This window comes from Dermochelys coriacea, chromosome 21 (assembly GCF_009764565.3).
Source record: "Dermochelys coriacea isolate rDerCor1 chromosome 21, rDerCor1.pri.v4, whole genome shotgun sequence".
Classification (NCBI taxonomy): domain Eukaryota; kingdom Metazoa; phylum Chordata; order Testudines; family Dermochelyidae; genus Dermochelys; species Dermochelys coriacea.
In genome coordinates this window covers 7,204,765-7,232,289 of record NC_050088.1, presented here as the reverse complement: position 1 = coordinate 7,232,289, position 27,525 = coordinate 7,204,765, and the positions used below count along the sequence as shown (strand labels likewise).

Below are 27,525 nucleotides of genomic sequence, written 5' to 3'. Positions count from 1 at the left end.
AGCAGGCCTATAATTCATGCTATAACTGTGTGTTTGTGTGTGTGTGCGCGTGTGCGCGTGTGCGGGGGGGGGGAGGGTAACCCAAAACCAGCTTCAACAGAGATGAGACGTGTCTGCGCTTTGTAGGGGAGCTTTTATATACATAGTTAGTGAGAGATCAATCTGTTTAGTTTCCAGGCTTCATATGTGAGAAATAGCCTGGGTTTGCTCAAAGCTGCTCTTGATGAACCCAGGGTTAGGTTTATTTCCTGGGCTGTGGACCTCAGTTCTTTTACATTTGCATTGCATCTCCATAGAACTTCCCTGAACAAGTCTGAATTAATGCAGAAATATATGCAAGAATGCGGCAATGAGTCCCAGGCAGCCAGGGATCCTTAAAACGTGCTGGATGCAATTTTGTTCTTGGTGCTATCTCATTGAGATTTCACTACTGTAACTGAGAGCAGAATTATACTGGGCCCAAATTCAGATCCATTCTACGTTGGTGCAACTCCTTTGATTCCACTGGAGTTTCACTTGCTTAGGCCTGGCCTGAATTTAAGTCCATTGTTGCTCTTATTGGGTAGGGAAGATATTATGCTTGTGAACAATGAGGCGACTGGCACATGTAGTCTCCTCCTTTAACTCATGGGCTGCACAGCACAGGGCTAAATTATTTACAAACAACGATCTATTGTTTAGCTGTGAGACTCCCACTTACATTAACAGGAAAATTGACCCTGTGGAGCCCAAGCGATTGCATCGAAAACTTGTGCTGGCTTGCAGGTGATCTCAGTTTCAACCCAGAGAAGGGCATTCTCTCTAGGGGCAAGAGGATCCCATGTATAATTCACTCTAGCTACATAATGAGAAGTCTCCTGAGAAGACATTGAGGCTGGAGATGGACAAACCAGATTATGACAGGTTTCAGAGTAGCAGCCGTGTTAGTCTGTATTCGCAAAAAGAAAAGGAGTACTTGTGGCACCTTAGAGACTAACAAATTTATTAGAGCATAAGCTTTCGTGAGCTACAGCTCACTTCATCGGATGCATTTGGTGGAAAAAAAAAAACAAAAAAACAAAAAAAAAACTTTTTTTTTTCCACCAAATGCATCCAATGAAGTGAGCTGTAGCTCACAAAAGCTTATGCTCTAATAAATTTGTTAGTCTCTAAGGTGCCACAAGTAAACCAGATTATGTTTCTAATCTCATTGAGAGTCCTTTGCTGACTGCAAAATCCTTTCTCCACTGCAGTGATAGTAGGCTAGGCAGTCCTGGATTTGTTTCTGAATATTGTTTCTAGGTGTAAGGGATGCACATCTATCTAGTAACTCAGCATGTCAAAGGAGCCAAGGGATGAGATGGAGAGTATACATGCTAGTTCCTGGCACCAGTATTCTCTTCTGTAGTCTAAAACTAGATTGGTTGATGGAGGAAGGCAGGTCTCCAATGCTGATGGATTTCATGGGGGTCTAGCGGAGGAAATTTGGAGCGAGATCATAGTTCTGATCACCAGCGAATGTGGAAATTTTGTAAGGGAGGGAGTAAGAGAGAGAATGAAGAAAGGAGATAATATTTAGTTGTAAATCCGCAAGGCAGGGACTGTCGGTTGCTATGTATGTGTACAGCACCTAGGACAATCTCGGTTGAGGCAAGCATAATGTCGCATTAGTTTGAGAGAAGGAAGCTTAGCTGCTCCCTATGTACGTTTACACTGTGGTGTAAATTGGAATATAAATCTAAAGACCGAAGAAGGCCTAAGACCTTGTAACTATAATTCGAGGGGGAGAAATGATCAAAGAAAGCGGGCCTGGTGTTTGAAAACGCCTGGTCAGGGCAGGCTCTCCCAGATGCTGTTCTGTATAAAGAAATAGCAGTGAGACCAGCATTACCCGGCTGCAAGTCTAATGCAGAGAGAGTTCAGGGCTATACACTGCGGCAGTTAGGAGAAAGACCCACAACCAATGGTTTGCTGTGTATTTCTGTTCTCATTAAACTGGATGATGAACATCCCAGGTAGAAACAGCTAACGCTCTACCTCTCTGCATAGCTTCACCTTGCAAGTTTGCCCCTTCTCTCAGTTCAGAGTCAGGAGAAGCTGAGTCTTATCCCTCCCTGCTGCCCATTTGTTTTCTCAACAGCATCTCCATTCCGTCTCCTTTTTATTTCAACCTCCCTGTTGCAGCAGCTTGGCAGCTTTTCCCATAGCCAGAGAGTCTGCATTTGAATGCCTCTGCGCACCCTTCCAGGAGCAGCAAGCAGACGCGAGAACTCTGAATGGCACAGCACGCCTTGAACACGTAGTTGGAGGGTCATGTTATGCTAGGCAAGCAGCCACCTAATTAGAGGAACAGGAGCTCTGTTAAAGAAGTATTTACCGTAGTTTGAGAGGAGGAGGAATATGGCTTTTAAATAGGCACCATGCTACACATTGTGGAATAGCTTGAACGTATTTAGAGCTCTGCAAAGTGAGAGTAGAACACTGCCAGAGCCGGATGGTAGGGCCCGACTGTGATCTCACATCAGTGTATGTTGAAATTAGTGGAGCCCCAGTATGGCATAAAACTTGACATAAGAATCAAAACAGGCGGAGAGCATTCTACCCGTTTTGCTGTGCTCTCTCCCCCATGTGGGCTTAGGAATAAGACTGAGGTGAGCTGGGCCGTAAGTATTTAGTGACTGACAAAGGCTAAATACATAGATTCTTGGCCGATTGATGGGAATAGTCACAGATGAATAACATTCAGATAAATTATCCACTTACACAGCTGGTCGAAGAATGAAAACATTGATCTGCAAATAAAGGGCCAGGTTCTCAGTTGGCGTAAATGGGTGTAGCAGCACCGAAGACGATGGCACTGGGCTCGTTGGCACCAGCTGAGAATGTAGCTGTATATATTAATAGACTGAAGGAAAGAATGTGCAGAACAAACGATTGATGAATTGACAAGCTCTAAGAAGTCTATGCTTAGCTGTAAATGCTAACCCACGTAGGATAGCTATTCTTCATCTAGATATCTCTACAGTATCCATTCTCTCAGGCCGTTTAAAAGGCTCATTAAGGCTGCTGCACTGTGCCTTCCAATTATACTGGACTCTCTCAAGTCTTCCCTTAGAAATGTTGGCTTTATTATAGCATGCAAATTTCATCCCAAAAGCCCCTGGAGGCCCCTGTATAGAAGGTGGACTGAAGTTTTAATTTTCTGGCTGTTACGATAATAAATTCTTTGTATATATCACATTCAAAGAGGTTGAATTTAGGTGGGTTTTTTTTGTTTTTGGTCTAAAGCTGTTGAGTGATATGTGCCATAAACTGTGGGTGTTGGCTACTTTAAGAAATGGGTAATCTAGCTGTTGAAAAATGATTACATTAAATTTCCATTATTTATATTCCATATGGGAGGGAAGAAAATTGCCCTTGCAGTTTGTGAAGATTCAGTAGAAAGATAAGGCTGTACTTTTTCCTGTAGTGGACTGAGGTAGGACTGCGTTCTTGTTCCAAACCTAATCCCACTTGATTCGTGTAGCTCTTGGACCCCTGATGAGTCGTCCTAACCCTTCCGAAAACAGATGATGTATGTTGTTGATGTTTAAGCTTCAGAGCAGTGACTCTTCTTGTAACCAATGTACCCAGTTTTTAAATGTTCTAAAACTTTCTATTCATTAGATGATGTCGTAAGATGGCTGTGTAGCATCTCTTTTTAAAATCTGATCACTCTTAGCAGATCGCAAATCAGTATTTAATATAAGATCCATTTTAAAAATGTGGGGACAGAACCTAAGGTGGTGTATATTAGCATTGTTCATTGAAGCGATGCTGATTTACCCCAGCTGTGGATCTTGGCCCATGGTTCTATCTGTCATCCAGCAATCCTGTAATGCCAATGAATGTTCTCCATAAAATAGAGCTGTTAGAGTTGTGTGCCTGTCACCGACTGATGGATGTGTGTTAGTGAATAGTGGATTTTTATGAGACACAATGCATTTTAAAATCCTTTTAATTAAAAGGATTTTACAGCTGACTACTTTTAAATCCTAATTTTGTTAATTTTTATCACACCTTTCTGTGTGGTTGTGCTGTGGCTTAGCCAACCTATGTTTTATACTGACATAAAATAGCAAGAAACATGTTTCCCTCATGTGTTCAAGGAATCAAGAGCAAAATAGCTACTTGTCTCACATTGGAACTGGATTTTTCAAAGATACAGACACTCTCTTTATACCAAAAGAATCAAACACTTAAATTGCAGAAAGTGTTTATGAAACCTTTAGTTGATATTTTATTTTTATATTTTGTTTTGATTCTACATCTTGTAGGAATGAAGCAGTCCTTTCTCCTTTCATTGCTGTCTTATGTTGCTGTTTCTTTCTTTCCGGACTGTTGTTCTTTTCGGAATATTTTGTGTGCTTGTGTTGCGTAGCTGCAGTATTTTTACATTTTCAAAATAATTTTGTGTTCTGGTCTTGGTATTTCATTCCTGCTTTCTTGCATTCCTCCGTTACGCCTTCCGTTACTCAGTGCTTGCTTTGTTGCCTTTGGTGCGCTCATGTTCTTTTGTTTATTACAGAGAATCCCCATAATGAAACGTCTTTTCGAAATCACACTGACATGTACAGTGGTGAGTCAACACTGACTTCTGGAGAACTTCATGTTCTAACTCCTTTCTACTTAACCCAACTTACTCTTGTGTTAACACCCACTAGTTGGTTGGTCATTGAAACTGACAAGGCAATTGAGCGAACAAGTTAGCAATATTTTTATATATATATATGCATATGCACCTACACACCATATATATGTAGTCCTGTTTCTGATTTTGCACTTATAGTTTCAACTTCATAAATACTGCACATGGAGGGGAGAAAACCCCCTAAAATATCAGAGTGTCCAAATTATTGAAAATTAAAGCTAATCAATTATCTGAACCCCCAGATTAGGGGCATTTGGATTAATTGAGTATGAACCAAAACAAAGCCCAAACAGCATGGAGGTTTGGCCAAATGAATCTAAATCCCCATTTCTACTGCAAATAGGATCCCCTTTCTAAAGAGCAGAAAACTTAAAAAGAAAATCCAAGATTTCTCACCATTCAGAAAGGGCATCTATTATATTTTTGGCTAAACATAGGCATTGAGAAGGGAAAAGAGGTGTATGGTTTTCTGAAAAGCATGGTAATGTGTTTCTTTGTAGTGGTGTTATGCACGTTTTTTGAATGCTTTTTGAAGATTCTTTCTCTCCCCTTTGTCTGAGCAGAAAAACTATCTCAGGAGAATACATTTGTTGGGGGAAGCTCACAGCATACTCATAAATTATGCTTCAGAACACAATCGCTGAGCTCCCCAAGGCATGATCTTCCTTCTGAAATAAATTGAAAGTGTCATGGAAGTGATGTGATAATGTAAATAATAGTGGGGGGCCATGGTGGGTTTATTTCATTCAGTGGTGTAGTGAGGGAGGATGTTTGCATAAAGCGCTGGAAATTGATTCGTAACAGTGTTTGTAAGCTCTGGCAGATATACCCCAAGATATTGCTGCTGAGGAAGTGGAAGGATGTGCCCAAATGCCATGAATTCAGAGTAGCCTTTCATGGCTATGTTTGGGCTGCTCTGGGGGGGGGGGGGGAATGTCCCCAGTGCTGGTGCAGCCTGTATCATTCCCCCCTCATTCAACTATTCAAAGATGAAACTGACTCCAGAATAATGAGAGAGATTCCATTTGCTTTGAAACCATAAGAGGACTTTTGCTTAACACAAGGGACTGCGTTCTGCCTGCAGATATGCACAGACAAACCCTAGTGATGTCCTCACATTCAGGTAGCTAGGATGCAAAGATTCTCCATGCCTTCAGTCTGAGCACTCTTCAGACCCTCCCTCCTCAAGGTGTCTTGCTTTGCACTGCCTGAGCAGAGGGAGGACAGACCTTTCACCCCCTAGCTAAGGAGAACCCTGCCACTGGGGAGTCCCTATTAGGCATACAGCCAGCATAGCTGACTCTTATGCTAAAGTTCTTATCCTCCCCCTCTGCACCCCGCAACAGGATGTGCATTGCAGGAGAGAGAGACACTGTCTCGTACAGTTCCTTGGTGCCTGGCAGAGCAGCCCCCAGTGCATTCAAGGCTGGGCAGGAAATTGGGGAGCAGTAACCAGGTCACTAGTGGCCCCAGCAGCACATGTGCTGTGCCTAAGTTGAGAATCTGGACCAAAGAGGGTCTGCCACCTTATAATCAGATCGCCATTTCATTGTCATCAATCAAAGGAGGAAAATAGCAGTAATATGGGCTTGTTATTGTGATGCTATCATCCTACTAATGGCTTGGAGAAATAGCTAGATCAGAAAGGTAGCAAAGCTCTGCAAAGCAGATGAATCCCAAATCAGGTAGAAGCTTTGCACTATCAGGAAGAATAGGGAATACTGCTGCTTAAGCAATTGAAAGCTTTGCAGGGTTTTTTTTGGCAACATATTGCCTGACTGCAGAAGTCTAAGCAAGTTGGATAAAATGTTGCAAGAGTATTGAAATGCATTTTCTGCCATAATTTGCTGCCAAATGAGATGGTCAAGAGAGGATTCACCCCCCCCCCTTTTTGTATTGCCCAATATAAGACTTGCTGAGAATGCTCTGAGTAATAGGGATGCCGTATGGGCGAGGGAGGGAACTCCTTCTTGAAATGTGGATTTTATTTTATTTTTTTGAGTGAAAACTGTCTCAAGAACTATTGAGGGGGATTTGGCATTTTAGAAACCCAGAACAGTGCTGGCAGTGTAAAATCCTGCTAAACAAGTAGCAGTGTCAGAAGATATGCTGTGTTTAACTGAAGTCAGGGATGCCCTTGAAATGGGAGAAGATTAGTTATACCCAGGATGGATGGCTTTGAATGATCAAGAGTGAAATTAGCTCCAATAGGAGCAGTGGTTGTTGCATAAACTGATTCAAGTCTCCATGCGATGGAAGTAGAAGGAGATTTCTCCTCTGTGCCTGTGAGTAGATACAAATCCATGGGAAAATGGAGAGAAAATCCTACAGAGAATTGTCCTTTAAAATGTATCTGGTTAATATTCATTGGTTAATGAAGCTGGGCAAATGCCGTTCAAATAAATAGACGTTTGAATTTCTAAGTGAATCCCTTTACACTGTTTGCACCATTTTTGTGTTCACTCTCCTCAAATACTCGAGGGACAGAGATTTTTCTGCCAGGAAGGTAACACAAACTGCATAAGAGGAACAGAATTTTGAATTCCTCTCTGAGTTTCTGCACAGGAAAACTGAATCTAAGGGTCCCTCTGCACCTTGACCTGGGGATTGTAATTTCCAACCCAGATGTCTGCACTTTAGCTCTGAATGACCTAGTCACAGTGGCAGGACAGGCTAACTGCCCTGAGTACCTTCCTGCCCAGGACTGTAGGTTCTGGGGGCAGCTAGCCTATTGTCCTGTCCAAGCCATTGCTATTCCTAGTGAACTAGCATCCGAACTGGACATCACATCTCCAGCTTGAAGTTGTAGACATGCCCCAAGAGTTGAGCGCCTCCAACCAGGGAAAAAGAAACATATTAGGTGACCTTGTGTGACCAATCTCACAGCTCTAACTTTCCATGCCAGACCCTCCCAACCAACTGTAGACAAGTGAACTACAGACCAAGAATTGTTCATAGAAATTATTCTGAAAATTTATTTTAATAACTAATGGATTTGAGAAAATCATGCTAAATGAGCGAACAGAAAAATGTCTAATTAGTCATTCAAATTGGATTATTTGCCCACACCAGTTTCATGTAGCAAATAAACCTACAGAGAAAAGTTTTATAGCTGAAACGTCTTTCTGCGGTGCAAATTGCCATAAATAAAAGTCATACACTTGGCTGGACCTGACTGCAGAAACTTTAGGGATACTTTTAAATGGCCATTCAAAATTTGGGGAAGGGAATGGAGGAGGACCTGCTGCACTTGTGGATCCTTAGTGCAGGTTTCATTGTACTGGAGTAACTGAGTTGACACCAGTCACGTATATGTGTTGGCTTTTTCCCCCTTCCTCCACCTCCTCCCCCCACCTTCTGTTCATCCTTACAGTCAAAAGAGACCCATCTGCTCCAGCCTACTGTATAGCAGATTTTGAAGGCAGCGGAAGCAGCTTTTATAGGGCTCTTGGTTACTGCATGTGGACTCAGATCAAAACTTTGTGCCATTGCATCTAGCTGTGGTACTTAGATTCCCATGTTGGGTGCACAAACCTGCATCCCTTACTCATGCAAGGAGTTCCATTTGCATCAGTGGGTTTCCTTGCATGAGTAAGGGCGATGTATGAAAGGGAAAATTGCCAAGTTGACTGCTCAGTAAATGGATCATCCAGCTGCACCACGAACGTCCATAGGGGCTCGGGAAGAACAGTAGCTGGACATAAAGCAATGCCCAGTTCAGATGAACAAGGGATGTGCATACCTCTTAGTGCTGTGTCTGAGTTTGTATACAGGTTCAGTGATCAGCGGTAGATTGCCCTCCTTTGACAGCCAGAAGGGCTAGCACCACCACTTAGTATTAAATAGAAGCTTAGCTCTTGAAGAATACAAAGAAATCGTAGCAAAACCCTAAACCCAGACCCCTGGCACAGATTTGAATTGCTGCCCCCTCTGTCGATAACTCCCCATCTGCAGAAGCATAAAGGGTAGTGAAAAGCATCTGCTCCTGAGACGCATGTATCAGTCCAGTTAACAGGACATGTGTATCCGCATCCGAGCCGTAAAAATAGTCTATAGATATCGGTGGATTTGCAGGGCTGTAGATACAAAATTTGTTTCCGCATCTGATCCGCACAAATGGTCTGTGGATTTGCAGGGTTCTAACTGTGCACCAAGGAGGGAATGGATGCTCCAGCATCTTCTGAATGCTTAGATGACCACCAGCTGAAATCCTGTCGCATTCTAAAGTCCTTGGCAACCTCCCCAGCAGCCCAGTGTCAGAGGAAGCTTGTGCAGAGCTTCCCACTAGTACAGCCCGTGGACAGTGTGTTGGAGATTACACGGCAAACTTGCCGTGTGTGTGCTACAGCGAAGCCGCTGGAGGCTGCTTCCTCTCCCCTCCCCGCAACAATCTCCACTGCATGTGACCATGCTGGAGGCAGGAGCTGCCAACAGAGCAGCTCTCCAAGGAGCCAGATATCCATGTCTGTGCTACCTTGCATGTGGATCCTGAGAATTGCAGTTAGGCTCTGAACAGTCATGGGAGCTGACCTGCTATTGAAGGAAGCAGCTAAAGAGTAGAGGGGTGTTTTCATCCTGATATTTGGGGCATGGCATTATATGCATATACAAAAAGCTTCATTCATATAAAACTTCGCTATCGGGGGTGTCCTAAAAATGCCACCAACTTTCATGCAGTTAGAGCAGGGCTGCGGGCGCTGGAGTTAAGTGGTTGTTTTAAACTATCCTGATCATACCTACATAAGGTTTATTTTGTATAGATGAATAATGGTGGCAATAACAGATGCAGAGCAGGTATAAAAATCCACTTCCAATTTATTTATTTATTTCCATGTTCCAACCAAAGAAATGGACTGAGACTTTTCTAGCAGCCTGACATTTTCTGTCCGTCACTGTCACAAATCTGGAATTGGAATTTTACGTCTGCCTGGAATGATTTCTGCAGCACCCTAATGTTAAATGGCAAATGTTTATCAGAAGTATGTACTAAGATAGAACCTTATTATGAGCTCCCCAGTGTGTTTGTAGGGTGCTTTAAAAGAACTGGGACAGGATACTAATTTCCCTTCCTTTATTTTTAATTGTCATCATTAATATATGCCTAGTAAAATCGCTTGTACTGCTTCTCTTCCCTGACTGGTCCCTTCCCTGGCTCCCGAACAAACAAAATAGTTTTTGAAGTGAGACATGCACCTGTTTAGACGTATACCATACAGTGATTGCCATGAAAATGAACATTTGTCTATGGAGTAGTATCGAAGAGGATGTATTTCCCGCATCTCTCTGTATAAAATAGGAAATACCTGCAGAAATACTGTTAGCATGGTGTGGTAGCTGTAGACAAGTATTGCCTTCATAACACCAGCCACTATGTTTGCAACCTAGCCTTCATATGCTAGTGTTGGGTTGGTATTGTAGGGCTTCCTTAACTAGGAAAGGGAGCTTATCAAGTGGTAGGAAAGAAGTTAAATATGTGTATCTGTCTATGGCATTGGTAAATGTACTGTATCGTCAAGGTAAGGTCAAGACTTGTATGTGGTGGTAATCCATTAACCGAATAATTGACTAACCGTCTCACCAGCACTTGTTGACCATTAATCATTTTGTATTTTAAAAGTCATGTGCTGTATGTGTGCAGCTGTGGTGCGGGCTGCAGGTAGCTTTTCTTTTGAGGGGCCTGATCACAAACCTTTCCTGATATCTTAATGGAGTGAACACCACAAATTGTTTTCCCTTGTCATCCCAGCCCCTCCCCTTAAGAAACAAACAATAAAAAATGGTTACTAGCCTGTCAGATAGGCTGCTCCTCAGTTATGTGTGATCCTACGGGTACCACAGAATCCCCCCCCTTGCTCTCACAGACACACACTGGGCATAACTGACTTGAGCTGTATTTCTGATGCGTTCTGGTTATTGAGCTAAAGAACCTTTTGGGTCAGAGGGGGCCAGCTACTTCCACTCCTACTCATCCATCATAGCAGAGTTGGGCCCATTATCCCTTTCTAACTCAACATCTCCTCTAGCCTTGAATGTCTCCCATTGTTGATAATCCATCACCTACCCTTGGCCATTTTGTTCCACTTCCACTAGTGCTGTTCTAAACCCATTGCATCTTATGTCCTCATGGTTGTAAGTTAATAACTACAGTCATCTTAACAGAGAGACCTTTATGTATCTGTAGACAGTGGTCATGTCTCTTCTCAGTTGCCTTCTCTCTAACTTTTCCCTAGTTCCCTTAAGCTTTCCTCTTAGGTTGCCTTGTCTGATTGTTTGTAGTTTTTGTCACTGTCCTCTGTGCTCTCCAATTTCATTTTGTTTTTTAAAGAACGATACCCGTTTTAGGCCTTAAAGTTACCAAATAGAGGAGAATAATCACCTCACTCTTATTACAGGCCTAGACAACACTGTCACTCCAACTTATTTTCATGCTAATACCCACATCCTCTTGTGTGGTACTACTGCCTGGCCAGTATAGTAAATGCCTCCATTTGTGTGTTGGATTACTGTGTCCTACATGAAGCACTTTCTTTTGTTATTTTAAAATCTCATTTGATTTCAGCCAGCTTCTCCTTCCAAGATTCTACTGTGTTTTAATTCCGTCCACCAAATTGTTTGTGAGCTCTACCCCTTCAGCTCCAATTAATCTACAAAATTAAGTAGTGTACTCGTCTACTGCATCAAAATCCTGTTGAGGCCTGGGTCAAATCCTACAGTCCTTATGCAGGCAAAATTCCCACTGAGCAGCCAACAAGGGTCTTGACTGGATAAGGATGAAAGGAGTTGGCTTATACTGAAGTATCAGATCCAGAACACCCGCTAGTAGAATACAACTCAATATCTCTTCCTAAACTAACCCTAAATTGTTAATCTTGTTTCTGAGCTGCACTTTTGTTTTAGCCAGTTTTGTACCTGTTAATATAGTGTTTCCATGTCAGTCTCGTGTCTCTGGTTTCCTTATGGAAATGGTATATGGAACCATGTCAGATGCCCAACTACAGATGAGATTTTGTACACTCTGTCCACAGAATTTCCTTTAACAACTTTTTTTCTTTGTTAAACATATCAAAGAAAGAAATTAAGGGCCAAATTTTGCCCTAATTTACACTTATCCGGCCAATAGACCATGGTAGGGTCTTGCACTGGGACAACTGAGGGGATCATCCAGCAGTGCACTTAAGCATGCGTGTATGCAGTGATGCTAAAGTTGCCCATTTTCTTAAGTGCTTTGCCGGATCAAGGCCTGAATGCCAAATCTGGCCTTAATTTGATTTGGCACAGATTGTATTTCATAACCAACATTGCTTAAAATTCATCATCGGATTTCCCTCTTGATGCTTTGAATTGGAGCATTTTATTAATTGGACATAATTCCTTCTGAGCTCAGTGTGTTGGCAAACCCTTGTGCAGCAACTGGTCCCATAACACTGACGGAAGGGAAGTTATGTGGTTCTATGATGGGACCCCAGAAAGGAGTCGTTCAGCTTGATGTGGAACGTTGGAGCATCCACATGAATCCACAGCTTTATTGGGATGATGTTCTGATGACCTACTACAGTCCTGCAAGATGGTCGTGAAAACCAACTAACTTAGTAAAGTACTGTGTGCACTCATGATGCTACAGATACATTCTTCTCCTGTTGCTATATCGCTTCTCTCCACTCAGGCAGCTCTGTGTGTTGCTGGTAGAAACGGCATGGAGGAGGAGATTTTAAAAGTGGTCTGTTTTGTTTTGTTTTTTTTTTCTGCTGATTTCAGCCCGAGGGGTTATGGAAACGACCCCCAGCTTCATGTATCCCTACGGGACCTCAAGCAACCAGATAGTGCTGAGAGGGGTGGACCTCTTACTCGAGTGCATTGCTTCAGGAGTGTACGTACCACTTGCTGCAGGGAGGAGGGGGAATGGTTTCTGGCATCTCCTTATCTGCTCTGCTCTGGGTAGTAAGCAAACTGTACAGTCCCTGATGCTCCACTTTTGCTATTCACTTCAGTGAAAGTAGGATCCAGTCCATGGTGCCTTGCTCCCCAATGGAAGGACAGGTAACTGCAAATGTCCTATGGGCAAGAGGTGGAAAGCTGCATCACAAAAGTGGAAACTGGTGACACCGTGTTTCTGTTTTCTCTGGGTTGGATCAGTTTCCTTTTATTTGTCCACTTTGGGGATGTAGTGACAAATGAAACAATGTCCTACTAAATATAGGGAAACAGGCCCCACTGTAGTCCTTGTGAGCGCCCAACTGGCCAGGTCTGGCTACAGCAGTATGCACCAGCTAAAACTATGCAGAAGAGATTGAGTAGCATCCATGAGTCAGAAATTCACTCCTAGTGGTGTTAGTGAAGGTCAGGATCCTTGATCAAGATCCTGGTGTAAGTCAGGAGGGAAGGAGAGTAAGTCATCTGTGGAGGCCATTGGGAGGATGAAATCTAAGGGGATGGGTTAAGTGGTTCTGAATTTGGAGGAATCTCATAGATTCATAGATATTAAGGTCAGAAGGGACCATTATGATCATCTAGTCCAACCTCCTGCACAATGCAGGCCACAGAATCTCACCCACCCACTCCTGTGAAAAACCTCTCACCTACGTTTGAGCTACTGAAATCGTAGTTTAAAGATTTCAAGGAGCAGAGAATCCTCCAGCAAGTGACCCATGAAGGCAAAAAACCTCCAGAGCCTCTTCCAATCTGCCCTGAAGGAAAATTCCTTCCTGACCCCAAATCTGTTTGTTTCCTGTACAGTACATGTCTTGATGAGCCTTCCTCTCAGATATGACCCCTAATCTGTCCTCCCCTCCTTAGACCAGCACCAGACATCATGTGGTACAAGAAAGGAGGAGAGCTCCCAACGGACAAAACCAAGTTGGAAAATTTTAACAAGGCCCTTCGCATCACCAATGTCTCTGAGGAAGACTCTGGGGAATACTTCTGCTTAGCGTCCAACAAAATGGGCAGCATCCGCCACACTATCTCAGTGAGAGTGAAGGGTACGTCATTTTTATCCTACCATTCAAATTACTTGAGCCATTAGAATTCCAGAGCCATGGGGAGGGTGAGAGAGGACTGTTCTTGTTTGCTCAGACCTATGCTAATGGGATAATCTGTGCTTTGCAGAACTAAGATGGATGTTTGCCTATACCCACACACATTTGCATCTCAACCAGACTGATCTCCTGATCCAGGTCCTCAGTTGGTGAAAATCAGCATAGCTCAGTGGATATTTTTTTTAAATAGAGCTACATTAATTTACATCATGCAGTAGAAAAAAATTCTATCGCTGCTTTTTTAGCTCATGTAGGAGTGCATGGTTATCCCACCCCATCAATCTCAGAGGGAGGCCATGCCCCCTCATGCTCGGGTCTCTCCCTAGGCCAAGTTTGTTGGGAGATTAGCAGCCTCTGAGGCCTGGCCCTCTAGGCTGGGCCAAGTGGCCGGTAGTCCAGGGCTCTGGCCTCAGGCAGGGCAGAGCAACCAAGTGTTAATAGGCTCAGGCCGTCAGGCAGGGCGGAGCCCCCAAACAGTCTAGGGGCTCAGGGAAGTCTGACATCTTTGTTCTGGCAGACAGCAGACAAACGTAGGCCTTTAGGCCTAAGGTCGGGAGGCTGCCACTCCAGGGTTTGGATTGGCTAGGAACATTAGGCAAAGGTCGAATGTAGAGATTTTACTCTTCAATACTCAGCATAGCCAGTGCCCATCTGTTTTCTAGCGGCTAAAATAGAGGACTTGACTTACAGCGACATCACTTTCGCATTGGGGAAGGGCCCATTTCCTACATGTGGCATCTGGTGGGGAACTCTTTCTGTGGGGTCAGCCTCAACAACTAATTAATGGAGAGGAATTCAGCGGAGATAACCACGATGCATGTATAACTTGTCTGTATACACATTCCTGTCTTTAAAGCGGCCCCTTACTGGTTGGACGAACCACAAAACCTTATTTTGGCCCCCGGTGAAGATGGTAGACTTGTGTGTCGAGCCAACGGGAACCCGAAGCCTACAATCCAGTGGCTGGTGAATGGAGAGCCCATAGAATGTAAGCAAGCTGATGGCTTTGGGGCTCCCTAGCAGGGACTGAATTATATTCATTATAGAAGCACACACCAAAACATGAGGAATTTCATATAAATGCTCCTCTTTTCAGGGTGGAAAAATAATAAGCATGAGTCATGCTAAGAGTGTTTTCAAGATCTTAGTTATTTGAGATGTTTCAAGCACACGTGTCTTCCTCATGGTGTCTTCCATCATCCTTTCCGTGAGTGGAAGATCTAGTTATGACAGTGTTACAATTGGGACACCAAAGGTCACTTTAAAATAAAAAAAAAAAAAAAGTTTTTGGTGTACTTAAAAATGACCAGTAGCAATGGTGAGAGCCAAGAAGAGTGCAGGCAGGTGTCCATCATGCTGGTACCTGGTCTCCTGTTACCCTTCAGTCCCATCAAGATACACTCCCCTCCATTCATGAAGAGATGAAAACTACAATGAGGATTAGAATGAAATTAACATTGGACTGGACAAACCAAGATAACAAGGAAAAATCCAATATTTGTGTTGAACAGAGGAGTCTTAATTTAAAATTAAGTGTGTATAGGTGTGACAGAATTCAGGCAACTAAATGACTGGATATCTGTGTGTGTTATGTAATGTCTAGCTATTGCTATTTTAGGATTAGGATTAGGATTATTTTAGGATCCTAAAACAATGGATTTTTATTGATTTCCCTCACTAAAACTAATTTGTCATGGAATCATTGAAGAATCTTATCAATGCCTAACTTAATGTAATATTTGCTTCTGCATCAGAATCCTTCTGTAATGCTCCATTGGCTTTAGATGCATGTTTATGAATTTTGGAGCAATCACATTTCAACAAGATCCTTCTAAAAAGAAACCGAAAATGACCCTGAAACTAATCCTGCTAAACTCTTTTGGTCACTTCAGATAAACTAGAGAGAAGGTCATCTATCTTTAGAAGTGAACTGATAATTCTTCAAGAAGTGTCCCTGTGGGTGCTCTTGGGGTGTCTTGGCGCCCTGCTCTTGTAATCAGAGATTTGTAGTAGCAGTGCTCGACTGGGCCGCATGCGCACCATAGCTGTCTCACGCTGCTCCCAGTGGTTACATAGCGGTGCGCAGCCAACCATCCCCCAGTTCCTTCTCTATGCCAGAGAATCGGCGTGAAGCTCTGCAGTAGAGGGGAGGAGGGAGGATAGTGGAGCACCCAGAGGGACAAGCATCTTGAAGAACTTCAGTTACTGCACAAGGTGAGTAACTGTCTCATCTGTCATATAAATAAGGTCTATGCCACATAAAAGACCCTAAACTATGGCCCATATGATTATCTTAAATAATAATTTACATTCCCCCTGCTCACTAATCACTCACTACAGAGTGGATGGCAGAGAGGAGCAGGTTGAGACTGAAATTTACTCTACAAATCCTCCTCAAAATGATGAACTCAACATTTCCCAGGCATTACCACCCTGCTTTGTGCTGGGGTTAAAGAGTTGCACTGTGCCCTAGGGGCCAGTGTCTGAACATGAGCACTATTGGCCTCAGGCCACGCCAGACACCTGGCATAGCCCCTACTGATCTTGGTCTGCAAATAAGCTGAGGACTTCACAGACTCCCATGCTGGCACTCTGAAAAGCTTTACTCCATCCTCAGCTTGCTCTGTTGGGACGTTCAGTAGGATGACCAATCGTAAGTGGGGTCAGGGGGTTGGATGTCTCGGGAGGTGGTTAATGGGATTTGGAGCCTTTCACCCAAGTAAAGTTTAATAGCAAACCGAAGAGCTCTCTCTTCCTCCTTCTGTTTGTTCTGAAGCTGCTCCTCCCAACCCAAGTCGGGAAGTGGCCGGAGACACCATTGTATTTCGGGATACCCAGATTGGCAGCAGTGCCGTGTACCAATGTAACGCTTCCAACGAACATGGCTACCTTCTGGCTAATGCCTTCGTCAGCGTTCTGGGTAACTATCTAATGCTACAGATGGTCTGCTGATATCTGTGTACGGAGGTGGATTGGGAAGGTCTTTACAGTGAACACAGGAGTTCTTTAACTTCCCGGCCTAGAGGTGTTCATAAGAAAACAGTAATCTCTGAATTCATGGGTGAAATCACCATCTCCCATAGAACAACGTTCCCCAAATCTCTGGCTAATTTAAGTCATGATAGATAGCAACTGTAGTGGGTTAAGATTGTTAAGGATGCTGGTGTTGGCAGGAAGGCCAGAAATAGAAGGTAGTAAGAGACAGAGAGAACAGTGGAAGGGTAAAAGTGAAGGGAGGGGATAGGAGGAAATGTGGGAGCTTTGCAAAGCCTTGAAGAAGGAACTTGAACTTGAGGTGCAAGAAAAAGAGGGAGTCCCGTGACTAGAGAGGAGAGATGGGGAGATGGTATGATTACAGCACACAGAATTTTAAAAACACAAGATGCTCTTTTGAGAGGTTTCAGAGTAGCAGCCGTGTTAGTCTGTATCTGCAAAAAGAAAAGGAGTACTTGTGGCACCTTAGAGACTAACAAATTTATTTGAGCATAAGCTTTCGTGAGCTACAGCTCACTTCATCGGATGCATGTAGTGGAAAATACAGTGGGGAGATCTTATATACACAGAGAACTTGAAACAATGGGTGGGATGCTCTTTGTTGTTTAAGATGTGCCTCCCCGGATTCTTGCCCCACGGAACCAGCTGATCAAAGTGATTCAGTATAACAGGACCCGCCTTGACTGCCCATTCTTTGGCTCCCCGATCCCCACTTTGCGCTGGTAAGGATTCCAACACTCAGCACTGCTGATTGCAATGGGCTTTGGAATGAGCCACTTCCTGCTGCTGCTGCTTCCTCTTACAATAGTTTCTTGTATTGTTGTGAGGTTTAAGAATGGTCAGGGAAGCGCCCTGGATGGAGAGAACTACCAGAAGCATGAAAATGGGAGCTTGGAAATAAACATGGCTCGGAAGGAGGACCAGGGAATCTACACCTGCGTCGCCACCAACATTCTGGGTAAAGCAGAGAACCAGGTTCGTTTGGAGATCAAAGGTAAGAGATGGTGCTGTCAAAGCGTTGCACGTACAGGCCCGCCTTCTCACAAGCATCCACAATTTTCCATGGGCATCAGTTTACACCCACAAGTTGGGTAGTTAGCTGGCTAATTCTCATGCTGTGCATCAAGCACAAACTTACCCACAAAACTGGGATCCCAACACATTTAGTTTCCATTAAATGCAAGACTGATTTTCAAAGAAGCCTAAAAGAATTCAGTGGTGGCTGGTGCCTAACTCTCTTGGGCTCCATTGAAAATCACGGAAAAATAAATCCTTTATGCTTTTATCAATTTTTTTACACACTTTCGTAGCCTATAGGCAAAGAGGCAAAGAGCTGGAATATGGTGTAGTTTAGCTTTGTTTTTGTAGTTTAATATCACAGAATTATGTTGTTGGATACCTGAAGATCTGAATGACTGAGGACTTTTTTTTTGTTTTTTAAACATGATGAGCTGCCTAGACCATAAGATAAATACCAGGCACATTGAAACACAAAAAAGATGCACAGCAGTCGTGCAAGGTCACAGTTCAAGCAGCAATAAAACGTTTGAGTAAAGCGAACAGTTTCTGTTGCGGCTTCGCTTTTCTAGTGAAATGCCCTTTGACTCAAAAATCCTGTTTTAGATCATGTCTGTGTGTATTAAAGGGAGGGTGCGTTGCTGAGTGTAAGATAGGTGGAGTGAAACTAAATTACTCAGCTTATAAGCAGGTACTTGTAAGTATTGGAGAGTGTGGCCAGCTGGATGGCTTGTGGCATTTGGCACACGTCCACATATGCCTGACTTTTACAAGTCACACTACATCTCCCCTTTGGTTTGGGTACCGCTCTATAGACCCTATTGTTATATGCCTATAGGTGACATCTTGTGATTCTTTGCAGACCCAACTAGGATCGTGAGAGGGCCAGAAGATCTGATTGTAAAGAGGGGCTCCATGGTTCGATTAGACTGCCGTATAAAACATGACTCTACGCTGAAACTCTCAGTCGCCTGGCTGAAAGATGATGCGCCTCTGTACATTGGAAACAGGTCTGTGCACTGCCATATGACTATATATCTGTAGTTACATGCTCCTTCTGTCTCCCAAGATAGTATTACTCTTCGCTCTGTCTTTATAGGATGCTCATTTCAAGAGGCGGTGTGTGTACACAATTTGTCTGGTTTCACAGCCCAGACAGCATTTCCTACATTCAACCAGGAGGGGGAGAGTATGTGTAGAATAACCAGTGTCCCTGTGATTCAAATGCATTCGATGAAGTGAGCTGTAGCTCACAAAAGCTTATGCTCAAATAAATTTGTTAGTTTCTAAGGTGCCACAAGTACTCCTTTTCTTTTTGTGATTCAACACTGAGTGGTACTACATTTCTGTGGTGTTTAGTTCCTTCAAATAGAAAGTGACTAGCAATTTGGAATTGATTTGATAGTTACGCAAGACTTTTTGATCTCAGGTTTCATTTATATAAAAATATCAAAAAGATTGAAATCGGTGTTTGTTTTTTAAGAATCTCAATAAAGTATCTTGGTTTAATAACTACAAACTATTTCAGAATTAATACTTGTCTGCTTTGATCTACTGTGCCAATACAATTGCAGTTCCCCTTTCCCAGTCTGTCTCCCATCTGGAGAAAAGGAAATAAACTTTTGATCATGGGACTCAAACTGTTCCCTGGTCAGAAATTTGTTCCCATAGAAGAATCTGATTCCATCTCCTGGCCTGCTATGATTATTTCATCTGCTTAGTAATGTATAGCTATACAGCACTGTAGAGACTCTGATGCCGTGGGAATAAGTTCAGTATGAATACTTGGACAGATAGATTATGCCTCTGCCCTGGACAAAATATACAAAAAACAACAAACAGAATGAAAAGTACGTCCCTGTCCTGATGAATGTAAAACATGAGTCAAACCCAGCTAGACTTACTCATGCAAATAGTCCTATGGAATCCAATGGGACTTTTCACATAGGTTAGGACAAAATATTTCAACACCTAACACTGTGTGTTTTTATCAACTGTATCCTTTTAAGGATGAAGAAGGAAGATGACGGTTTGATAATCTATGGTGTGGCTGAAAAAGATCAAGGAGATTATACATGTGTAGCCAGTACTGAACTGGACAAAGACTCTGCCAAAGCATTCCTCACCGTGCTAGGTAACCATTCTTCCACTTGAATTTACTACTAACCCAGAGATTGGAGCCTCATCTAAAGCAAAATAGTAGAACTAAAGGCATTGGTTTGTTAGTACAGACTGATTATTAGTGTCAAGTTCTCACAGACAAACTTGGGTAATGCATGATCAGACACAGTGAAATTTAAAAAATGTTTAACATTTAATGTATTCTAATACTTTTGTAGGTCAAGCCCTTATTGCCATAGCTATCAGTGGTTTTACGTAGGTTTGCTGTGAACTTCTTAAGCAAAGTAGTGTAGTAAAAATGGTTAGTTTCTCCACCAGTGTCTTAATGGGACTTAGTGAATACATGCAGCCTCATTTCAAACCTGCTCTAATGTTGCAATTGAACCTTCCAATTCAGCAGATACTGAAAATAAAGAAGTAGAGAGGAAAAGACAGAATACATAAAAAGAAATAAGCCACGTGGAAATCAAGTACAGAGAGACTGAGTTGAAAGGAGCTGAGGGGGAAAGAAATCAATCCCTATATGGAGCCAAAAATGCTCAAACATGGGTGCCTAAGCTTAGGGTTCCAAATAAGAGGTCTGCTCTTCAGTGGAGTTAGACATCTGCAATTCCAATTGAAGTCAACAGGAATTCAAACTGCTCATGACCTTTGAAAATCAGGCCCCGTATTTAGATGCTAAGCTAGAGTGGTAGAGAGACGAAACATGTCCTAGTCCTACAGGCTTTGCTCCAGGTGGAAGTGGTAATGAATCTCCCTTTTTGGCAGGGGGAGGAATGGATTTAAACTACAGGGGAAATGGGTTTTATAGACTGGGATTGGGTTTGTGGCCGTTAGACCTACTCTCAATCTTTGAACTCCATGTTGAGGCTCATCTACCCTTAGTTCTCAACTACCAGAAACCTCTTGAAGAGCCTGCGCCTGTTTAAATCAATGTTGAATGTATTGCTGGCTCACTCAGCATGCCATAAGGATCCTGCATCCCTAATCACTCAGCTAAATTTGATTTTTCCATTTTTTAACAGATAATTGTGCTTAAGCTAATTAACTCGTTTGTTTCTCTCATGTGCAGCAGGCACAAAATGGATTAGAGCTTATGGGAGCCCCTTTGAGTCTCTAGGGGGTGGGCTACAAGTACTAATGCTCACTGGATCCCACACTGGAAATGGAATCCTGGTGGAATCTGCCTCTAACTTGTTTTTACTACACGCCCCTTTGATGAGCCAAGTTTAATCACTAAACTAACTCTGTTAACAGCCAATGTCTTACCTTGCAGCTGTCGTGTCTGCTCCAACTAATCGTATGACAGCCTTACCCAAAGGTAATCACCACTAATCAGTTTGGTTTATTGAAACCCTTTTATTTGTATATGCTTTGTTTTGTTTGGCCTTTGCAATAACTCTAATGGGAAATGTAGGGCTGGAGGAGTTGAAAAGACCGAGACTGATGCTCCAAAGCCTGCTACGGTATGTTATTTCTAAGAGTCATCACAACTAACCATGAGCAGAAAGCTGCTGTGGTATTTTTGTAATGGTTGTCTGGGTGTCAAGGTGCAGTATGGTATAGCACAAGAATATAACTCATCCACTCTGCCACTGCCACCTTGCCCGTAGTAAGACCCTGAATGGGGAGTTAGGAAACCTGGTTCTGCCACTGATCTTCCAGGACATTGGCCAAGTCATTGCCTCACTCTCCCTATCAGTAAAATGGGGGTGAAAATAGTTAGTTGCTTGCATGGCTCTCCCTCTAAAAGGAAGGTGACCCAAGAGTGAAATGACATGACCTTGCTCTACAAGAACAAACGTGGTTTGTCTTTTTGTCAGTCCACCATCTATACAGTATACAACCTACTATGTTTTTCCTTAGGTTTGATGTCTTTGTTCTATGTACACACACCTCTTTCTACATTTGAAGGTAGAGAGTTTTTTTAAACTTCATACACTACATTCTTGGGCATTGCCAGCCCCGCCAATATATCTTGGAAAGGCCAACTGCACTCCCACAAAGAGTCCTGATGAAGGGCACTATATTTGTTCAGATTAAGAAAACACACTTCTCTGCTAAGAACTGAATGGAAACAGCTGCTGCCAATGACTTTGTCACTGCTGCCTTTGAGAGTTAGGCAGAACTCTCAAAGACACCCAAGGCATTAGGTGTTCAGTTCTCATTGACTTTCAGTGGGATTGCCAAAGGAACCAAACTTTGGTTGTTGTTTTGCCAATAGAACGACCTGAGCGGCCTCGTGACCTGGAGCTGACAGACCTGGCGGAAAGGAGTGTGCGCCTGACATGGATACCTGGTGATGACAATAACAGCCCAATCACAGGTTGGTGCTCACCCCTCCCCTCCAACACCAAACCAGGCTGTATTTGTCAAGCTATTGTTTTTGTTGACAAAAGTCTCTCTTCCTCTGGGAGTTGGGAAAAACCCTGCCATTAACCTGACCTCTCTCCTGTCTAGATTATGTGGTTCAGTTTGAAGAGGACAAGTTCCAGGCTGGGTCGTGGCATAACCATTCCCGTTATCCAGGGAGCGTGAACTCAGCTGTTCTGCGCCTCTCACCCTATGTCAACTACCAGTTCCGAGTGATCGCTGTGAACGAAGTTGGGAGCAGCCTGCCCAGCCTTCCCTCTGAACGATACCATACTATTGGGGCAAGTAAGTACTTGGAGTCAATTCCATTTGACTCACTGTTGTGGTTTTGCTGCCAATCAGCCACGTACGGCTTTGCTCTCTGAATGGCTTTCATCTGTCATGTCAGAAATCAGACACTAGGTGAGTTTCTTTTACAAGCCCATTTTCCATGGGTGTTGAACTCACAGGGCTAGATACTGCTCTTGGCTACCTTACTGTAAAGCCAGAGTAATAGGACTGAGAACAGAACTTAATCCATGTACTAATGGGTTGGCATGAATGATGTATTTGGTTAAGCCCTGTGCACAGTAGCAAAATTCAAGTTGAAAGAGCTAAGGTGGGTAATTTTTCCCACTGTATGCTGCTTAGAGGGGGGTATTCCTCAAAACAAATCAAGCTTTCCATGATTCTGCAACTGCAGAAAGGAGGAAAATCCTTCATCCCCGCCTCCTGCAGAAAGCTTAGAAGCTTCTTTGAAAGTTTGAAACTAGGCCTTTTTACACTGCAGCTGGCAGTGGCTCCCCCCAGCCCATGTAGATGAGCACACTTAAATAAGCAGTGTGGACCCTGAATCATGGGCTAGCCAACTGAGCTTGGAGGCATGCTCCCAAAACTGCTAACTCCTTCCACTATTCAAGTTTTGGCAGAGATCCCAGAACAGGCTGGGTGTGCAATGCAATGCAGCATAGCAGGTCACTACAGCTCATTTTTGAATGCCCTTGATATGGTCAGTGCTACAGCCAAGAAAAAAATCATATTTCTAGCACAAGGCACTAATGAACCTAAATCTCTGGGTTTTTGGAGTGCCTACAAAATATGGCTGCCTAGGGCCTGCTCATTTTCAATTGACATCTATTAACACATACTTAAGCAAAAGCTGAGGGATGTATTGATTATTCTATCTGAACAAGAAGGCACCTTCTAAATGTATAAGACTAGATATTTGGAAGCCAATTCAGGCAAACTAGGCCACTTGTTGCTTTGAATTGTGTATTAATAATCAGTTTACTTTGTGCAGGGCACTTAAATGCCTATATTTTCAACATTGTAAGGCAAGATTTTTATGTGGATTTCAGGTCCAGAAATCAACCCAACAGGAGTTCAAGGAGCAGGGACTCAAAAAAACAACATGGAGATAACTTGGACTGTGAGTTTAATTTTTTGACTACCCCAGAGTCTCTTTAAATCTGGATAACATTTTATTTCAGTAGGCTTAGATAAAACTTTCAACTGCTGGCTCCTCTTGAGTCAAGATGATCCTGCTTATTCTTTCACCTTAACCACCAAGGGCTATTACCATTCAGAAAAGTTTGAGGAAGTGTCACACATACTAGGCTTTCTCTCAGTGCATCAGCCCTCTTAAGGTGAGCATATTTAAATCACTCCTCATGCTCTTCCTTTTACATTCTAGGTAGCTGGCACAATAAATCAATTCCCATGCAATTTTGATTTTAATAGCACCCAGAAAGACACACTCCAAAGAGCTTACTCATTTAAGACAAGTCTAAGGTGAAGGTTACACAAGCATGAGCATGTTACTCAGTTCAGAAACAGTGACAATACTCTAACACCATTGTTGACTCGCTCCTTGGAGGCATAAGTGATAGACAGTGACGTCTTCATCTAGTGAATGAGGACTTCTTTAGTTTTCCTCCAGAAGCCTGCTCATACAGTGTACTCAAGTGTTGCATTAGGGAGGAGGTTGGTCTCCAAGATCTGTTCACAGGAGTGGAAGCAAAAGAAAAGTGGTTAGGGGCAGTTCCTTGAGAATCAGGTATAATCTCTCTTGCCTAAAGAATAATTGGAAGTAGTATTTACCTGTTGTTCATTAAGAGTGACACTTGAAGGCAAAGTGTCCCTCCTAAATTTTCCAGGGTACATAAAGAATTACTCTGTGGCTTGCTTCTTGAAGGAAGCCTGAGAGGAAGATTTATATAGAAGTTTTCAGTTTTCATTTTGTTCCTGAAGCAGGTGTACATCCTGCCTGCACGTACACTGCTGTCACCAGGAATTAAGACAAGTCTGGTGTGGGGGAGGGATAAATTGCAGCTTTTTATTCATGCCTGTATTGTGCAGTGTAAATACCTTAACTTTTTGTCCATTAAGCCGCTGAATGCAACCCAAGCTTATGGGCCCAACCTCAGGTACATAGTCAAGTGGAGGCAAAGGGATACACGGGAGAGCTGGAGCAATGAGACAGTGAGAACCCCAAGACATGTTGTCTGGAATACACCCATCTATGTGCCCTATGAGATCAAAGTGCAGGCAGAGAATGACTTCGGGAGAGCTCCAGAGCCGGACGTCATCATCGGCTACTCAGGGGAAGATTGTGAGTATTTTCCTAGCCAGAGCTGTTAAGTATTACTGGAGGGGAGGGGAAAAGAAAAGTGAAAGTTAACCAAGCTTTCCTCACCTACTGGAGATGGAAAAGCTACATTGCAGCTCAAGGTGGACACCCTTAGAGCCATGCATGGTATGTCACAGCAATCCAGTTCCAGGTGATTTGAGGAGGAGAAGACAACTCTTCAGGTTCCATTCCAAGCTGTCACCAAAATCCCTGTGGAGCCCCAAGCCAAATTACTTAGCCTTCATTTGTGCAAACTGGACTACATCACTTCTGAGAATGATGTGGACAAGAAGGTTCGAGTTTGGATGAAAGGTACAGCTGGGCAAAGTAGTTGTTGAATTTAGAGGTGTGATTGCAACTCTGGTAGGCATTACCCAGGGTTCTGAGAGAACTTGTGCTGCCACATCTGTATTTAGCCACACTAGCAAGATTAGAGCTAGTATGGGTGCCTACCTGAGCTGCAGGTAACTCCTCTCTCTGCTCTGAGGGAAGTGTAGATTAATTAGGTGATAATCTTGCATACTGGTCAGAGGGAAATCCTGGATTAGATTGCTGTGCCATGGCTTTAGATAATAAACATACAAATAGCTATAATGGTAAATTAATCTCCTACTGGTTTTACTGCCTGCAACAGATGGGTGCTCTGAACTGTAACATTTTTAAAGAGAAAGCATTTTAGTCCCAACTCTATTGCACCACATGATGGGGAGTCTTGCCTTGAACTCCTGCTGGGATTGTTTTTGGGGCTATGGGCTCAGCACTTCTGAAAAGGAGTCCCACAATAGGTCACCTGGAATAGCACAAGGACCACCTCCCACTGACTGGTTGAGCTCAGAGCACAAAATATGGGCGGTACTACTACAAAGGGGAAAAAAAAAACTCAAAATCCTAATGTCCCTGGCTCTGCCTCTTGCAGCTTGTGGCTAAGAGCAGGGATAGATAAGGAACTTAAAAAGAAATACAGCTTAGATTGCCTTACCCCCTACACCAGCAAGTTACACACATACACTACCACAGTGCTGTGATGCTGCACAGTTGCCAGCTTTCAGTGTCTTAAGGTATTTCTCTCAGTTTAAAGTAGATATTGGGGACTGTGCATTTGGGTTCCGCAGGGACTCAAATACACCTGAATGTTTGTCTTGTTGGAGCTAAACTAAAGTGAGATTTGGTCTTAGAGAGTTCTTCAGTTCTTTGAAACTAAATCTCATTATTTAGCTCCCTAAATGACTGGGATAATTATAAAAAGATGGGAAACAATCTAAGTATGGACACTAGATCCTGCACGTGCCCCTAGTGAATACAATGTGCAATGGGCTAAACTACTGGATAGGTTTGTTCCAATAGTTTCTCTCTAAAGATGCTAACCTTAGGAGTGCTTTTACTTCACTCCCAAGCCTCCCTGATAACAGTATATTTACCTTCGGCTTATTGTTCTTGTGAGAGATTCAGAGTGGCCAACATCTGCTTTTGACCTAGGATGAGACAAAAAAACCAAACAGCCTGAACATTCTTGGGGGTTAATACATGTACAAGCTGAGCAACATCTTAGTGGGCTAGTGTGGCCTTATTTTTCAAAGGCTTCTCAGGCACATAACTGGGAATGCTTTAACAGTAGCAAATCAAATGTTGGGTTTTGTGGCCATGCTGCTGAAAGGCTTTTGTACAGCTCAGCCATTGCCGGGTTAGCTCTGTATACCCAGCATCCATTAGAGGCCATCAGCGTTTATTTGCATCACTCCCTGGGTGAGCAGATTCTTCTGGTGGGTATAATTAAATGGTGGTGCAGAAGAGTTTCCTCTGACCCAACTAACTTGTGCTAAGTACCATTTGTAATGTTACATATCCACCTTGTTCCACAGGCTTTTTGACTGACATGCTGCAGTGTCAATCAATATTAGAGCTGTGCAAACTCTGCACATAGGATCTGCAAGCTAGATCCTCAGGCACTTCACCCATGGCTAGAAGCAAATCAGTCTCAGCATAGTTGTTTAGTATCTTCAACCAATTCAAACCTTCAAGGGACCATACCACTCCCTCCCTGGGATAGGCCTTAGGAATCTCTGCTTACCTTAGAAGTTTTCAGGGAAGTATTATACATTCACACGTTTTCCATTTCCTCTCCTACTGCAAAGTGCACTAGTGAAAAAATGTTTCTAGAGAGAAAAAAATCCCCTTGGCCTTTAAGGGGCTGCTCTGTCCTTGGTCCTGAAATGAACAGACTCTCTTATCTGAAGCTTCAGATAACTTAATTCCTATTGCAAGTCTTTAACCAATAGTTTTTCTGGCAACAGTAGTTTAGGGATGGCTTTACTGCAAGCTATGTATCTCCTTTGATTGTTTTACCATGTCTTATTGCCTGGTTTCCCCTTTCCCCCCATAAACTGGTTGTTTTGGGGAACAGTTTTTGCCACAAGATACAGTTAACAAAAAACATACTCTTGCACGTTAAATACATAACATTAGATTAAGGCTAGATGACCATAATGATCCTCTTTAGTTTGACCTCTGCCATAAAGTAAGCCATGGAAACTTGCCTAGTGACTCCTGCATCTAGCCCTAATTACAAGCTTTCTTCCTCCAATAGTTTCCAGCAGAGATTTTCAATAGTGACTAGTGATGGGGGGTGCCTCACATGACACCTTTAAAAGAACCTGATTCAGAGGATAGGTGTGCTCCATCCTTTCTGAATCTAATCACTTTTGCTAGGG

The 27,525-nt window shown here is 43.0% G+C and overlaps 2 protein-coding genes across 53 annotated transcripts in view; one reads left to right on the top strand and one right to left on the bottom strand.

Annotated features, from left to right (window-relative positions):
• The window catches only part of NFASC (neurofascin), a 182,008-nt gene that overhangs the window by 97,910 nt on the left and 56,573 nt on the right, over positions 1–27,525 (top strand). For 23 of the 49 annotated variants that reach the window (XM_043500386.1, XM_038379847.2, XM_043500401.1 and 20 more), the window contains 14 exons: positions 4,547–4,597; positions 12,425–12,536; positions 13,463–13,647; positions 14,561–14,692; positions 16,481–16,624; positions 17,309–17,420; positions 17,526–17,692; positions 18,578–18,725; positions 19,725–19,849; positions 21,113–21,157; positions 22,061–22,162; positions 22,297–22,494; positions 23,547–23,617; positions 24,577–24,799. In XM_043500386.1, the coding sequence (XP_043356321.1) occupies positions 4,547–4,597; positions 12,425–12,536; positions 13,463–13,647; positions 14,561–14,692; positions 16,481–16,624; positions 17,309–17,420; positions 17,526–17,692; positions 18,578–18,725; positions 19,725–19,849; positions 21,113–21,157; positions 22,061–22,162; positions 22,297–22,494; positions 23,547–23,617; positions 24,577–24,799 (1,815 nt within the window). The remainder of the gene's footprint in view (positions 1–4,546; positions 4,598–12,424; positions 12,537–13,462; positions 13,648–14,560; positions 14,693–16,480; positions 16,625–17,308; positions 17,421–17,525; positions 17,693–18,577; positions 18,726–19,724; positions 19,850–21,112; positions 21,158–22,060; positions 22,163–22,296; positions 22,495–23,546; positions 23,618–24,576; positions 24,800–27,525) is intronic. The other 26 variants (XM_043500409.1, XM_038379851.2, XM_043500390.1 and 23 more) reach the window with 3 other exon arrangements.
• Positions 24,687–27,525, bottom strand: part of RBBP5 (RB binding protein 5, histone lysine methyltransferase complex subunit) — a 168,345-nt gene continuing 165,506 nt past the window's right edge. Inside the window, exons 18-20 of one of the 4 annotated variants that reach the window (XR_006276466.1) lie at positions 26,886–26,970; positions 26,236–26,289; positions 24,687–24,821 (exon numbers count right to left, since the gene is read on the bottom strand). The gene's annotated coding sequence lies outside the window, so the exon portion shown is untranslated. Of the gene's footprint in view, positions 26,290–26,885; positions 26,971–27,525 lie in introns of all 4 variants that reach the window. The other 3 variants (XR_006276469.1, XR_006276467.1, XR_006276470.1) reach the window with 3 other exon arrangements.